Genomic DNA, 16,662 nt, shown 5'->3' with positions numbered 1-16,662 from the left:
CTGCACCTAATCTGTACCAGATGTGCACCAAATGTGTACCAGATGGTCGTCGTGAAAACGGCTATTATCTACACGGCATGAATATGTCGCGTGTCAAAATGATTTGACGTCCAACTGGTCTAGTCGCAGCATACGGCCATGCAACGGCCATAGGGCTAATGTTAAAATGCCTAAATCAAAGGGGGCACGGTGCCCCGGTGCCCTCCCCGTTCCGCCGCCTATGTAACCGTCTTCTGACTATTCTGTCAGAAGTCAACATGCCTTGAAGATGTAACGATGCCAACGTTTGTTTCAGGTCAGAGACTGCGACCTGAAACAAACGGCTCGGAGACTGCGCTGCTGAAGTGTCGACACGATGAGTCTCGCCGCCGCCGCTGCCCGGTGTGTACCGGGCGCCACTCGGATGCCGCTGCTGGTGTTGACGGTGGTGGCGCTGTCAGCCCGGCCAGCGCACGCCGGCGACATCCTCTCCCTGATCCCGTCCAACTGCACACACAACACCACCGACGTAGGCGAGGCCTACTTCTGCTCGTGCCTCGAGGAGAGCGGGGTGACGTTCGAGAGCAGCGTCACCGAGCAGGTGCTGCGCAGTCGCACCGCGCTGGTGCACGCCTACAACTGCACCATGTACTACACCACCTTCATGCGGCTGGAGGCCAAGTTTCCGCTCTACTACTCGTACCCGTACCGCGCCGTGGGGGCATTCTTTCAGGGCACCGTCTTCCTAGTCGGCTTCCTGGGCAACCTGCTGGTGGTGGTGGTGGTACGCCGGTCGCGCGCCATGCACACCCCCACCAACTGCTACCTGGTCAGCCTGGCAGTGGCGGACATCACGGTACTCATCGCCGCAGTACCCAACGAGGTCTTCATGTACTTCCTGGTGGCGCAGGCCTGGATCTGGGGCAACGCCGGCTGTGCCATCCTCATCTTTCTGCAGAACATGGGCATCAACGCGTCCGCGCTGAGCGTGACGGCGTTCACGGTGGAGCGCTTCATTGCCATCTGCCTGCCGCTGAAGGCGCGCACCATCTGTACCGTCAGCCGCGCCAAGCGCATCATCCTGGCTGTGTGGGTGTTCGCCTTCCTCTACTGCATCCCCTGGATGTTCCTCACCAAGGTCAGCCCCGTCCGCTACATCGGCGTCAGCGACGTGCAGCAGTGCACCTTCAAGCTGTCCCGCCAGGCCTACCTGGGCTACTTCTTCGCCGACATCGTGCTGTTCTACGTGGTTCCTCTGCTCATCAGTAGCGTGCTGTACACCATGATTGCCGTGGTGGTCTTCCGACCGCCCCAGGCGCTCAAACAGATGGGCTCCTCGACCACCGGCGGCGCGCAGGACGCCGGCGGCAGCAACAGCGGCAGAGCGCAGGTCAGTAACAGAAATAGCAGCCGGAGGGCGCAGGTCAGTAATAGCGGCCCGGCACAGGTCAGTAACGGCTGTCAGCGGCACAGCGCAGGTCAGTGACAGAACTAACAGCCGGAAGGCCGGCAGCAGGTCAGTAACGGCAGTCAGTAAACAGCGTCGGCACAGGTCAGTGACAGCAACACTCAGTGTTCTGTTGGCTGTTGCAGTGTTGCTGTTGTTGCTAGCGTTGCTGATGTTGCTAGTGATCTGTACCTGACCACTGCTGCTGCAACAGTGGCCAGGAACAGATCAGTAGCAGCAACAGCGTCCGGGCATGGGTCAGTTATAATAACAGCCGCCGGGCACAGCTCAGTGACGGCACTCGGCAACAGCGGCCGAATACAGGCTAGAAACAGTAGGTGATCGGGCACAGGTTGGCAGCAGCAACAGCGGCCGGTACAGGCCGCTGTTGCAGGGACAGTTCAAACTGTTTTATGATACAGCTATAGAACGCCTTTTCTAGCTCGATGGCTACGACATTCTTTGGTGTAATTCACCTATCTGTTATCTATCTTCAACCTTTCAGTTTCACTCTGTTGAAATAATTGCCATCATAGCTTGTTCCTTTTCAGAAGAATCGTTTCGTTTTAGCTCCCTTTTGTAGTGCAACTGATTGGCGACTTCACAACTTCTGAGGAAGTATGAGATAGCGCTGTCTCGGACAGAAACTGATGTTTCTAGACAGACGGTCTCTGGGCTGCAGTGCTCTCGTCTATCAGCTAGCGGTCGGTGACCAGACTGTGACGGAAATTGAACAGTTTGTGATCTAAACACGCGTAAAACAGGCCATTTGCTGGTTGATTGAAGACTAAAGTAAATTTACCATCATATTACTGTTATATTGAACAGGAAGTTTTTTGATTTGTTGGTAAAGAGGTAATAGTACATAAATGGCTCAAACTTTTCATCGTCTGCAACATACAACTGTCATGTTTATTATTTCTTGCTTGGTGATATCCCTACAATTCTGAACTGCTGTGATTATGCAACCAACTGCCGCATTATGGTTTACGAGCTTAGACGTCGTTGATGAAGTCTTGTAATTTCAGTCATTAGTTTCTTTCAAGAAAGAGAAATTTGCATTAGTAAGAGACGAATAGGGTCGTGAATATGGAAGAGTTTTTCGTTCTGTCGCGCCGAGACTCGGTCAACAGCAGGATGCTGCCCGAGGGCGGACCGCTGGAGCGCGCCCGTTCCTCCGGTCCGGTCCGGCTCGTGCCTCCGCCCAGGCGGGAAGAGGCGGAGGGGTTTCATGTCTCCACACACTGGGCCAGGCCGGGCCGAGACTCGCTCGCCCCTGGGTTTCCGTCACCGTCGCCGGCCGCGACACGTCGCCTCCGTAACAGGGTCACGGGCCAGCTGTCGCCTGCCAACAGAGACAACACGAGCCGCTCTGTGACGAGCCGGCTGTCGTCGCGGCGACACAGCAAAGACAGAGTAACTGGCCGGCTGTCGACGCCGCGCGTGTTCGACCGACTGTGTAAGCGCGCGCTGTCGGCGGGTGTCGAACTGGCGACCGTGCCGTCCTGACGGCGCCCAGCTGCCGGCCGACGCGTAATGATCTCATTCGCCGCCACCGGCTGGCGGCCCGCCAGTCAGGGACCGACTGCTCCAGACGGCATCAGCCCCACACGGCGCCCGGCCGTCCGTCAGACCGGATTTGTGTCCGCGGCAGCGTTTGTGGCGGCTTATGAAGGAAGCGATGCAACGTTATGATTCCAGATTGGGTTAGAAAAGACGCTCCGCAAAAGTTTACCCACATGACGGCTTTAGTATTCTTTCAGTCTGAAGAAAAATGCTGAAATTTCAACTTGAATTCGACCAATGCCTCACACTAACTAGCTCATCAGAACGAGAATCGAACTGCTGACTGAGTCGACGCGCTATGGCGAGGGGTGGCGGCGACAGTTTGACCTTTATTTACGGCTGATTTGGCGCTCCTTTTAGCCTCAAACAGGGATGATCAGCGTTTTTTTCTTCTTTCACGGGGAACGCAGCAAGTCTTGCTTATTGCAAGATCTGACCTCGTAAATCAACTCATTCATTACTTGCGGATGATATCCATGCTGTAGTTTCCGCAGTGCGAAATTGCCTAACCTGGCTCTTAGATAGCGATCTGATTTCTAGCCTCCGGACCCGACCATTCTTTCCTAAGTCGCTGGTGTCCCACCGCTGACCAGATCTCTCGAACTGGAATGACTGATATCCAGCCTTCATATTGCCTCTCGTGATGTAGTTTCTGGCGTCTAGACAGTCAGGGAAACCAAGCCACTCAGTGACCCCGGCGAACCGAGCCCGTATCAGACAGCCGTTCTGCCCCGATGGCCATGGCGCGGGCTGTAACTGGCAGTCGCCGTGCCCTCGTCAGGAAAACGGCCCACGTTTGGGTCGGAGAGGAGAACTCTTTATGCGACAGCCGACTAATGAATGCTATTCCAGTGAGGCCAAATTAGTCTCCATCTTCGGTGGATGCACATTAAACTAAATGTGCCTAGATCTTATGCGGTCAGCAGTATCTTCGTTGTGTAACGCACTAGAGTTAACTGCAAGCTATGCACTAGCAATGGCTGCGGCATCGGCTCACTTGGCCCGTTTCATAAATTTTATTCACTGGCCGGTCCAAGGTGGCATTTAGAACAGTCGCCTCTTTCACAGCGTCGGAATCGACGGAAGTTTGTTGTTATCGTCGTAAAGGAAGAAAAGGAAGGAACTTTTATCAGAAAAGTTTGACGTTTGTCTTTAATTTGCATAACGTTTACGGGGATTCGAAATCTAAGGAGTTTGGGAACTAAAAAAAAACTTTTTGGGAGTATGACCCGCCATACAACTTCCAATGTCTACCACCTTTCTGGATCCATAAATGAGTTCCTTGACCTCATCGACACACTTAAATGTATCATGCATGTGAGGCTGCGACTGCATTACAAACTGCAGCCTTGCTACTACATGGCAATTGACCATCGGCGAGTCTATAAGCAGTGACAAATGAAATTTGAAACTAATACAGGAGAAACGCAACGCCGCAGTAGCGACACCCCCACCGGCGAAAGATGATTCCATCGGCAGCGCCGTCACCTGGTTAGACAGCGCGGGCAGTGCAGTGACGGGAGACCACTGGTATCGTTCACTGTCACTGGCAGTGAGTGGCGACTGGAGGGTCCCGGCCCTGCATACAACACGTCGTCGCTCGCACGGACGGCTGACGCTGGGTGCGAACAGTCATCGACCGGCGCCGGCCTCCCCCAGGTCGTAAAGGAGTCGAGAAGGCGCCGCTTGCCCACTATCCGGCCTCCAGCTCAGCAGCCTCCCTGCACTAAGCGTGGGATGATTGATGAGTCGTAGATAATCCCGCAGACAGCGCGCCGTCGACGGAGGCACTGCAGCTAAGTGCTTCGATACCGCAACTCGTATTTAACAGGATTTAGCCGGATAGAGCTAAAAAGGTGCGGCTTAGTTCGCTCAAAAGTTTGAAATGGGAATCATATGGGATCCGAGAAGTTAGTGTGGGAGGTTGATATGCTGATTTCTATCATGATAAGGAAATTAGAAGCTTAAAAGGAAATGAGGAGCTGGATACTCTCGCCGGTCGTGTCCCACGCGTCTTGTTCGGTGGCGTTGGTCGCCATCCTTTGCCAACCACAAAACCAAAGCACGCTTAACCCGCGCCGGGCCGGGGGTGTTTGAACCCCCCCCCCCTGCGGTTTTTCGCGGATGCGCCGCCGTTTTTGGCACACCTGTTGGTGCATCTTTTTCGCACATGTTGTGAAGATTTCAGACCCAGGTCGCTCAAGGTCAGGTCACCAGGTCACGCCCAGTGACCTCACCTCAGAAAAAATAGAATGCTTGTCATAGCTACACCGACTGAGCGATTGTCTTTAAACTTTCAGCGATTGATAAGAGTAGCAGTATCTATAAAACGTATATCTCGGAATTTTGATATCGGTGACCTAAGGTCAGGTCAATTTTGCGGCCTCTCCATTATAGGTAAGTAAACGGGAGAAAATTGAAAAGCGTCTCTTTTGCACGAACGCCATTCTAGAAACTTTCAAGCATCGGGATGCAGGTCAAATTGACAAACTGAACCGGAAAATGGCACATGTGACCCCTCGTAATGTCCTCGAGGTCATCTCAGGTCACGAATAGTATCTAACAGTTTTTCGTTAATAACTTCTGCTAGAGGCATGCTAGAGCGATGAAAACGCCTTAGATGTGTTCGGCTCGACGATGCAGATCGACTGATATGCAACATGACCTTTTCCGGTCAGGTCATGGCCTTGACCTGAGGTCAAATTTTCAAGTTGATCTTTCAATGTCAAACTACAGTTCGTTCGAAGCGTCTCGACGAGAAGAGCACGATGCTGGCAAAAGTAATGCCGTGGCTCTTTGGAGTCAAAAGTTATTGCCGAAAAAACACTTTTCGTCAAAAACGGCTATTTTTAGAGTTTTTTCCCTTTGGAGGCTAAACCACTGACCTGAGGTCAAATCTCAGGGGATGTTGGCGACATATCGTTCAAGGAGCTATCGAATGCGCTTTTCCGTGGCGCTGCACTGTGGGGACTTTGCCCCTCCTAGCACGACTTAACTCCCGCGGCGGTACGCCGCAGTCAGCTGACCGCCGCGGTGCCGGGCAGCGCGGCGGAGCACTGGGAGCCACGCGACCGCCAGGGCATATTTTAACAAATTTTTACTGCGTCCCCAAGTTGAGCAGAGGGCACTGCTACGACTAAGGGCACAGGACAAGGAACAGAGTGGGGCACTGAGGAGGGCAGAAAGTAGGGCATGGCAGGCTGCAGGGCATGGCACAGGACATTTTAGAGGGAAGGCTGGGTACAGGACAGGGCAGACAGCAGGGCACAGGTCAGGGAACCGGACAGGGCAGGGACGCAGTGGGTCAAATTAGCAGGGGCAACGTCCCAAGGCGAGGGGGCTGCGTCCCAAAATGGGACGCAGTAAGTGCCTTAAAATATGCCCTGGCGACCGCCGACATCTGCTTTTATGTCTCGTAGTAGCTGTTTGGGCAAAGTTGAGCAAAAGATAAGAGTTGATTCCAATGCAGAATTTATGGGAGAATATTTTGAGGCGTTTCCACACGTAACCCCTGCGGCGGTACACCGCAGTCAGCTGACCGCCGCGGCGCCGGGCAGCGCGGCGGAGCGCTGGAAGCCACGCGACATCTTCTGCTTTGATGTCTCGTAGTCGTAGTAGCTGTTTGGGCAAAATTGGGCAAAAGATAAGAGTTGATTCCAATGCAGAATTTATGGGAGAATATTTTGACATGTGTTTCCACACGTAACACCGCGTACTCACTTTGTAAGGCTATGATTTGCCGAGTCAAATCTCCGAGACGAGTGGCATATTAACATTTTTTGTATTTCATTCAAAAATCATACCTTTGGATTATTTTTCGAACTTTTTATGCATATGCTCGTATTCCTCATTAAATACAGATTATAAAAACATGTCGCAACATCGAATTGGTGCTTGATTAAACGAGTGAGCAGGCGTTCCGTTGTCATGTTATTTTTGCCTTATCCTAGCCAGCGACCTGGTGGGGGGGGCTATTTTTTGCCCCCCCCCCCCTCCAGACTTTTCGATACATCTCCAGAACCGCTGCGCCGATCGTCACCAAACTTTCAGTTCCCTCTCGGACATCAATTTTACACATGGTGACCAAAACTTTTTCCAAAGGCTATGATAGGTTGGCCGGAAATGACGTCAGAGTGACGTCATGTTCTGCCGTTTTCGACCCAAAAAAGGGTTTTACGGGAAGAGCTGTCAGGCCTATAGCTTTGCAAATACAGAAAAATGATAAGGACATAAAAGCTGTAGAATTGACAGGGCTACAAAACTGCTATCTCGGATTTTTGAAAGTTTTGGATTTTGACCCCCAAAAATTAAAAAAAGTATTTTTTTTTTTGATATAATGATCGAAAAATCCAAAAAAAGTTTTTTGAATTTCGCAAACACCGGGATATATGTGATAGTCCTTACCACCTTCCATCCACATACCAAATTTGAGATTGATACCTCTTTTTTTTGGCGAAGTTATAGCGAAAAAACTGTTCAAAATTGATGACGTCAAATTTTCAAACTCAATTTTTAGCAATTCTAGACCCCGTAGCGCAAAACAAAGACCACCATTAGACTCCCCGTGACGAGCTGCATCGAATCAATACCCATTTTATGCAAAACTATCAACTTTAAAATTTGACTTTTTTTGGCCTGACCTTGACCTGACCTTGACCTGAACTTCACCAGAAAGTGACCTAAGCCTACCTGATAGTCTTATAACCAACACCATTGAGTTGGAAATGAAAAATTGGCCATAAAACATGCATCAAACAACTTTAGTAAAGTTGGGCTCATGTGACCTGACCTGTGACCCTTGGTGACCTGACCTGTGACGCGACCTGGTATTGTCAGTGACCTCTAATAGCAACATATCTACTAGGCAACTGACGCCCTATCGCTGATTCTCGACAAAATGCGTTTTCCTCAGTGTTATAGCGCATTCCCTAGAAGACCCTTGAACGGTGAAACATTTCATCTTTGACCTGACCTGTGACGTCATCGGTGACCCCGAGGTCAATGAAATTTGGTTTCCTTCGACAAATTTGACAGGCCTTTCGAACGCCGTTTGAATTTTGCGGATCCGTCCAGTAGTTTCGGAGATACGAGGGGGGGGGGGGGCAAAAAATAACCCCCCCCCCCCACCAGGTCGCGTTATAAACAGACCCCACCGGGGCGCGGGCTAGGAGCACGGTGTTAGTGAGGTCAACCCTTCACTTTGTGACGTATTTTGATGTATAAGTCATCATTTTTAAAGCGATTTAAGGTCGAATTCGGATACACTGGACAATTCTGCGTAGAAAGAATATAAAGAAAGTGTAAATCAAAATACTCGTATTTGCCACTTATGTCGTGCTAGGATCGCAAAAGTCCCCACGATGCGCTGTAGCTCTATCGGCTCCCGAGTTAGCCGTTGGCAGTTTCCAAAATGTTGAAATAGCCGACATTTTACCTTTGGTGACCTCTGGTGACCTGACCGTTGACCTGACCCAAAAATGACCGAGCGTTTTCGTCTTTATTTTGGACGTTCTTTCGATTGCCGCTTACCGCGTGTCGCTACGTGGCCCAGGAGCCGAGTTAGAGGGGGAGGGGTGTTCAGACACCCTCCCCCCCCCCCCCCCCCGGCCCGGCGCGGAAGTCTCGGAGCACCGGCCCGGCGCGAGGGTAATCCGTCAACTACATAGCATACCTAGGTATTTCAGAAGAAATTTTACTTACTTTTGTTTTTCTTGGATATGTTGTGTTCAGAACAAAAAGATGGCACAATGCTTTTCCAAGCCATGCTTATCAAATTACAAGAAAACACGATGGCATGGGCCAGTTTTAAGAGCGACTGAAAGCATCAGTCGTCTTCGTTTTTAGCTTTCAAAAAATTAATGAATAAAAGATTAGGCACCCACTTCATGCGTATTTGCTTTTTCCTGAAAGTACAACGCCTCTCGTTTCGACGCTTTTTATGACACGACAATCTGAACGTAACACAAGACAATCAGAGAACCTTGATCTTGTTGCCCCAAGAACGGAATTCATGAAAAATTCTCTTTCTTACCAAGGCTCTAAGCTTTGGAACAGCTTGCCCCCCTCAAGTGAGGAACGCCTCAAAGAATGAAGTAATAAAGTACATTCTAACTAAGGCAGACATTGACAAGCCATGATTATCGGTCATATGCTCGTACTTATACAATGTATCGTTTCAACGTGTGCAATTGCCAGTGTTTCATTTGATGTCACTCGCCAGTCACTGCACTATACGTTTGAGGACTACTTCTTTGTATCAGGAGAATATTGATATGGTGGCAGTTTGAGTCTGTTCATGTAACGTGCATGTAGCCTGTAGGTAACATGCATAGGTATGTTCATACGTGGATCATGTAAAGTGTGTTGTGTACTTGGTGAACTGCGAACTGTATGTATGTACCTACCTCGTGCCTATTTTCACCGTAACGCCCACGTTTCTGTGGTTGGTGAAAATAAATGAAACCAGTATAACGCCTTTTGGGGCGACTAACGGAGCGAGCGAGAGGGTGGGCCTTGCACGTGCGAAATTTCCAGGGGGTACCTCCAACTGACTTGTGCACGGCACCTTACTAACCGGTCTCTAGCAATGTGCCAAATTTGAGCACAATCGGCCCAGCCGTTCTCGAGATCTGGAAGCGGCATCCTGCACGTGGGCACGTGCAAAATGGGTCCCGACTGACTTTTGCACGGCACCCTACTAACCGGTCCCTAACTGTGTACCAAATTTGAGCGCAATCGGTCGAGCCGTTCTCGAGATCTGGAAACGACCCCCGCACGTGCGCACGTGCAGCAGCACCCCAACTCTGGCACATGGATATGCAGTGCCTAGTGGGTGCCTACCTACATGCCAAATTTCAGCGCAATCGGCCAAGTAGTTACCGAGATATTGCAACAATTACAAAACTGACACCTCTTCGTTTTGCACGTGGCACGTGCATAAGGGGTCACCCAAATGCATCGGGAATAGTCCAATACTTGGTAGAAGGAATGAAGCTACCCTACAAAAATTACCGCATGTAAATCAGTCAAGTGGTTGCTGAGATATAAGCCTCGCAAAAGCGTCCGCACGGCCGGCCGGCCGGCCGGCCGGCCGCTCATACTCAGAAATTTCCGTTAAACTAAGGAAAGACTCCGCTCGCTTCGCTCGCTCCGTAATAATAATAATAATAATAATATCCGTGAGATATTCTAAAAAGAAACTACAACAGAAACCCGTCTGCATGTTGTTTAGCATAGTTTTTCCCTTCCTGCAATCGACTCACATTTATACGCGTGTCAGTTTGAGTAATTTTAGAGAGCAGAGCAGAGAAAATTGCCACTGTTTTAAACAAGCTGCTGTGACTCCTGTGACTCAGAGTAAAACGGCATTCATTATTTGTCGCTGTACTAAATTGGCGTCGCACAACTGAAAACTATTATTTGGTTGGCATTGACGGTGAATTTACGATTGGCCGTTCAAGCAATGACAGTTGAACTTGTTTTGAATATGAATCAGCTGCTGATAAACTGAAGCGTGCGCAGAGATTTTGATAAAAAGTAAAAAAGATAAAAAAGATAAAAAGCTTATATACAAACTATAGTTTGTATATAAGCGTGTGAATGCCTCGGTTATCAACATAATCGTCCGTTTCAATGATTATAGAGAAGACGTATTGCTTTGCTAGCCATTTTACATGGCTATGAAAACAGAAAGCACTTCGACTTCGCTAATCCATGAAAACAGTCTAAAAGAAGGCGGGGAGCACGCCACTGCTGAAATATGCATAGGCGGGGGGGGGGAACTGTGCCCCCTTGATTTGGGCATTTTAACATTAGTTCTATGGGCGTTGCATGGAAAGAATGGGACCAAAAGTCGGCAGTGCCCGAAGGTGTTTCGCCGCTACTGGAAACATGTCGCAAAATTGTGGTGGCTGCTGCTTATTGTAACACATATTCACCTCACAATCCTCCAATATAAATGATGCTGATGTGAGTACCGTACCAAATCAATCCTTACGTTGCAGCTACCGAAACCTTAGGCTTGCGGTTGCATAAAAACTAAACAAATCAATTTGTTCATTAGCAGCACCCGTCTAACCCAGGTTGTCGAATTGATGATGTATGAAAATGTAGCCACCGGCGGTACCGGAATAGCACGGCTGCTGACGTGGTGGTCGCGGGCCGAAGAGGCAGTGCCGTTTATATGCTCGCAGGTGCAGCTGACGGGACCGGCCCCGCCCCCCACCATTCCACCGGCCCCGCCGCCCATTCCACCGCTTCCGTACGCCATCAACCGCTCGTGTGCATACTGGCAGCCTGCATAGATATGCTGAGATCAGTGTATTGGTAAGCCATTTGGTAACGTCCCGATTCTGTGGGCCTTTGCAGATTGTGTAAGCTAGGGCGTGAACTACGACACATTATCGCTCATTCAGCCCATAGACATTGAGCTGGACGTAGCCCTGCCCCTTACAAACACAAACAGTGGGCTAAAAGTGCCTGGAGCACCGGCGAGCTGGATGCGCCTTCAGCACACAGACGTGTTGAATGTTGATGACGGGACTTAGGACTTGGCCTCCGTGTCCACAGGTGATCAAGATGCTGCTCACTGTGGTGTCCCTATTCGCGCTGCTCTGGCTGCCCTACCGGAGCTACCTGGTCTACAACTCCTTCGCCCAGACGGACGAAGACAAGTACATGGACCTGTGGTTCCTCATGTTCGCCAAAACATGCGTCTACATCAACAGGTATGGGGATGACGCTCGGGTGGTTCGTTGAGACTTGAGATCACTTGCAACTGATCCTCCCAGGGGCAGTACTGCGTTAGCTATACCTTTGCGACAGACACTGAGTGGTAAGCGCCACGCATTACGGTCCACCCCGGCGCCGCCTCCTTAGTCGCGCTCAGAGCTGCCTGTATCAGTGAAAACGTCTCCCAGGGAGAGCGCGAGCGACCGGAGACATCAGTGTCTCTATAAATGGCCCTGGCAGTGTCCCTCGACAGTGCACCAGGGCTGTTAAACGTCACCAGCCCGGCGACCGCTAATGACTGGCCATGCAGCCCTCCCCAGTTTCCATGGCAACCGAACTGTGGACTCAAGCCACTTGAAATTATGGATTGAGATGAGTATAGGAACTGAAAAATACTCGGATACCATATGCTGTGGGCTTCCCGATACCGACGGCAATGGACAATGACTTGGATGAAAGTTTTATGCGTTCTTTTCATTAGAAGAAATGCTACCATGCATGAGAGCGAAGCAACTGAAATATAGTTCACAGCTTTAGGTCATTTTGACATTTTATCAGCCAATTAAAATAGTCTAATAATTTAACCCTAGAACGCCTAGGGGGGGGGGGGGTTGTATCAACCCCCCCCCCCTGAGGTTTTTTTCGAAGTGCACGCTAAACGGCTTGTCGTAGCGGGCTGAAATTTTCAATACCCTCTGGGGCAACCTTTGCGCATCTTTTGCCGAAAAAAATTGATCGGGTCATGTCAGGTCACGGAGTTATGACGTCATAAGAGGTACAGCCTCCGGCCAGATTTTCACAAACTGAGTGCCAACGCCCGAGGTTTCCTGCCGGTGGTACGGACATCGGTTGATGGATCGTGATGAAACTTCCCATGCATGTTGGGGCAAGTATTGGCTATCATATGGTATAATAAATTTGACCGGGTCAGGTCAGGTCACGGAGCTATGACGTCACAAGAGGAACAGCGTCCGGTACTATTTTTGAAAAGCGCCCGAACCACTATTTTGCTAATTCTTGTCACCTCAATGGGAATATGCAGCAATATTAGCTTCTATAGGGACCAATGGACCTCCCAAATCCAAAAATACAATCAGATTTCAAAAATTTAAATTTTGATTTTTCGAATTTCTGCCGCCGACTGTGACCTTGCCGACTTCCGGCGCTCCCAACGCGCCATTGTTAGAGCTAGGGAAACGAAATACATACCAAACGATAGAGAATTGATCAAGGAACACGATAGTGAAGGTTTCAAGTCGATATCTCCCACCGTTTTGCCGCAATCGCCGCCGAAAGTTGAAAAAAGTCTATTTTTCCGAAAATTTGACCTTTGACCGGTCAAAAGTAGGTCAAATGTTAACCTAGGACCAAAAAATATACCACCAATCGCGAGATCTCGTTGAGAGCAATCCGTTGGTTTTTTCCGCTAAGCTCTACGACCTTCCGTTTCGAAACGCCAGGGGGGGTCGTAACAACCCCCCCTGGTCGTTCGTGTTATGAGAAATGGCCTGGTCGTGCGAGGGTTAACCCTATTAGTGGCAGGGGGGGTTGTTTTTATCCACCCCTCAGGTTTTTCGGGAATATCTCCGAAACCGCTGAAGCTACGATGCTGAAATTTTCTAACTTTTCCTAAAACTAAATTGGGCACATTCCCTGAAAATTTCAAGTTCATAACTTTACCAGGGGCGGCTGCAGAGCACTGGGAATTGGGGGGTCCTATTCGTGAAGCGAGTCATTTAGGCGAAGGTCACGATGCTGCACCAGTTTTACGAACAGTGAATAAAAGGTATCATGTGATAACATATACAGTTATTGTGCATCCTCTTTTGACACGTTTTTGCTATAATAGGCGGATCCAGGCGTCCAAAAAGGGGGGTTATGTTTTACCTCCCAACATAGGTGCCCTGACACCGCCTATGCATTACCAATACAATTTTAGTCGTTCTCTCATAAGAAAATTATAACATAACAAGACCATTACCACCCTTTTTAGAAACAGTACCAACAAAAACCTTATTTACTATACTTTTTGTGTACCCCCAATCTCAATGATCTGTATCCGCCTATGATTTTTGAAAATGCATATTTTTAGGATCCATGTGAATTCCTGGTTCATTCTCTATCGATCGGCAAAAGTTGCGTTAAGATTGGTTCAGAAACCTGGCCGTGATAAACAGTCTAAAATGTATCTGCAATTTGCCCGTTTTCACCCCCCTCTACCCCCCTATTGACATTTTTGAATTTTTATTTTTTAGAAATGTAGATCACGTTGAGCGAAATCGAATGCCGTTTGAATTTTGAAAATCGGCCCGTTAGATCTCGAGATATCAAGGGGGGGGGTCGTAAACAGCCCCCCTGCCACTAATAGGGGGTAGCCAGGAGCCTGCCACTAATAGGGTTAAGAGATATGGATGCCCTCGTAGACCGTAGTATTAACTTTCACTTCTTGCGTACACAATCAAAGTAACACCAACACATTTGTTTGATTTAGCTTGGTAGAGCTTCACATCGACTTCATATCATACTATAATAAGCATTAAAAAAGTGTTGAATGAGACATATTGACCTGGAGACCTGGGAAGGTGCCGGTAATCCCACCTGATAATGAGAAACAAGGACCGAGGTGACGGAGAATAGTGCTTGTTGCCGGCCCCCTTACAACATGCCACTGGTGCTGCCGTAATCTTATGCTAGTGAAGTTCAATAATAAGCGCCTACCAGAATGCATGTTTACCTGAATGTGAAGCATCCAGAAACATAAAGAATGCAAATCCTTGGACGCAATCGTCTTTTGTATCCGTGTTTACACTCCGGAAAGCAATCGGACAAAGTTGTGTTTGAGTTATCGGTTGCTAGTGCTGACAAGATATATCAGGATGTTTGGATTCTGAATTATCATAATACCTCCCTTGATACCTGGAAAATAGTTTCACTTTAAGCTCGCGAAGTGCGAACACGCGTAGGCGCGTAGTGCATTTGAATCCAAAAACATTCAGCGATGGAGGCATCGGCTAGTATGTGTTCCGGTCACTTGCGAACCGCCTCGGCCGCACGTCACCTCACACTTGACCCGACCCACTATAATTTATTCAGGCAGTGATTGGCACTGACTGACGTGGCCTCAATGTTTCAGCGCGATCAATCCGATCCTGTACAACGCCATGTCGGCCAAGTTCCGCCGCGCGTTCCGACAGGCCTTCCGCAGACTCTGCTGTGAGTATGACGTGACTGTGACGGGACCTACACTGTGAGTAGTACGGCTGTGACTGTGCCCCATGTTGTGAATCCTGTCACAGACTGCTGTGAGTATGACGTGAATGTGGCCTCTACTTACTCATACTGTGAGCAATGCGGCTGACTGTGGCCCATGTCGTGAATCCTCTCACCGACCCTGCTGTGTGTGACTGTGACCCCCTGTCGCTGACTATTGTGAATGATACGGCTGTGACCCCTTGCCATTGTCTGTACTGTGAGTAGTGTGATTGTGACTGTTGTTGGCTGTCATTGGTCATTGGAAGAGCGCAAGCAACCGGTGAGAAGTGTGACTGTCACTCGTCACTTTCTCGGCTGTGGGACGTGACCTCTGTAACAAGAGAATCGTTCCATGTCGTTCCGAGTAGTGTAACTGTCACAAGCAAACACAAGCGATAATATATTTATTGTACTTACGTCAAGGACAAACACATGGCACCGTCTACCATTGAATGACGCCCAAAAATTATGCTACTTTTTACGACTAACTTCATTCAAGTCGGCGAGTGTTCTCTGCTGTTACGTGCGGCTGAACGCCGGCCCTTGGGTTCCAGGTAAGCCACCGCTGCGCTACGACGGAGTAGAGATGACCACCGTTCCCCGACAAGCCACCCGAACCACGAGGCGTCGCGGTCTCGGAACCACAGAGGGCATCTGAGGCACCCGAGGCCGGCCGGAGCCTCAGCCAATCAGAGCGCGACCCTCCAAGGTCACGCGCTCACGTGACTCTCCGCCGCGGGCGAACTGTGTCACTGTTCGGTGTTATATGGGCGCTTTGACGTTCGATGTGTTGGCAAGTGTTGATGGTGCTGGCGTAAGGAACTATACTAAAATAGTGTTCGGTACATGTTACTCCATAGCTTATACGGCGATCCATTTCTATTGGTACAACTTCTAAGGGTTGTACTTAGGTACTGGTGTGCGGGTGGGACTGTCACCTCTGTATGTCCTGCTCAAAGTGATTGATGTGCGATGCCCTGCTTCTTTGTGTTTTTAATTGGAACCGAGGTGTAAAATTAACTTCGAAATACGTGTACAGTTGTGCGCATCAGTTTTGAAACCCATCGCGCCCAACTCTCTTTGTTCGCAGTTGTTACGAAACGGACACTAACATGTTATGCGATTGAAGTGCTCCACTTTTCATGTAAAATGTTACACCTCATGACACCACAACGTGAAAGAGGCTGAGCACCGAACTTGCAAAGCCAAAACAGTCAGAGAGCACATACATTCTAGCATATTTGTGTGTACGTGTGTGTATGCATGCGTACGAGTATGCTCGTACTTGTATGCTCTTATATGTAGGCATAAAGTTGAAAGAAAGAGACTCATTTTCCAATGAGCCCAGAAAATGTTTTTGTATTGTTCTCATGGTCTCCTCAACCCAGCTATCTGACGGAAAGCGTATCCTGGCTATTTATAAGGAAATTAATGAAATAAATGATCAACAATAAATGCTGTACTGTATCAGACAATGGAGCGATGAATGGCGAGCAGTCTCTTCCCAAGTGGAAAATATGTGCAGCTGAAGGAAATTGTTTGAAACGGCACCGCCTCATCTTTTCATAAATTTGGAAGAGAGAGAGAGAGAGAGAGAGAGAGAGAGAGAGAGAGAGAGAGAGAGAGAGAGAGAGAGAGAGAGAGAGAGAGAGAGAGAGAGAGAGAGAGAGAGAGAGAGAGAGAGAGAG

The 16,662-nt window shown here is 49.2% G+C and overlaps 1 protein-coding gene across 2 annotated transcripts; it reads left to right on the top strand.

Moving 5' to 3' along the window:
- The first annotated feature begins 295 nt into the window (after positions 1-295).
- LOC122384670 (thyrotropin-releasing hormone receptor-like) lies at positions 296-16,429 on the top strand. Of its 2 annotated transcripts, XM_043372307.1 has the most exons (4): positions 296-1,369; positions 11,561-11,718; positions 14,856-14,935; positions 15,529-16,429. In XM_043372307.1, the coding sequence occupies exons 1-4, from the start codon at positions 356-358 to the stop codon at positions 15,630-15,632; spliced, it is 1,356 nt and encodes a 451-aa protein (XP_043228242.1). In that variant the 5' UTR covers positions 296-355; the 3' UTR covers positions 15,633-16,429. The 2 variants fall into 2 exon arrangements, with proteins under 2 accessions (XP_043228242.1, XP_043228243.1); XM_043372308.1 differs by lacking the exon at positions 11,561-11,718 and having other exon boundaries at positions 303-1,369.
- The last annotated feature ends 233 nt before the right edge of the window (positions 16,430-16,662 follow it).

Source organism: Amphibalanus amphitrite, unplaced genomic scaffold (assembly GCF_019059575.1).
Source record: "Amphibalanus amphitrite isolate SeventyFive unplaced genomic scaffold, NRLGWU_Aamphi_draft 000195F_arrow, whole genome shotgun sequence".
Classification (NCBI taxonomy): Eukaryota; Metazoa; Arthropoda; class Thecostraca; order Balanomorpha; family Balanidae; genus Amphibalanus; species Amphibalanus amphitrite.
Note: the sequence above shows the minus strand (reverse complement) of the source record. Positions and strands in the feature narration are given on the sequence as shown.

Coding starts and splice junctions, on each gene's coding strand:
- LOC122384670 (XM_043372307.1), top strand. CDS start 356: ATGAGTCTCGCCGCCGCCGCTGCCCGGTGTGTACCGGGCGCCACTCGG. Junction 1,370..11,560: donor GCAACAGCGGCAGAGCGCAG/GTCAGTAACAGA, acceptor CCGTGTCCACAG/GTGATCAAGATGCTGCTCAC. Junction 11,719..14,855: donor ACATGCGTCTACATCAACAG/GTATGGGGATGA, acceptor TCAATGTTTCAG/CGCGATCAATCCGATCCTGT.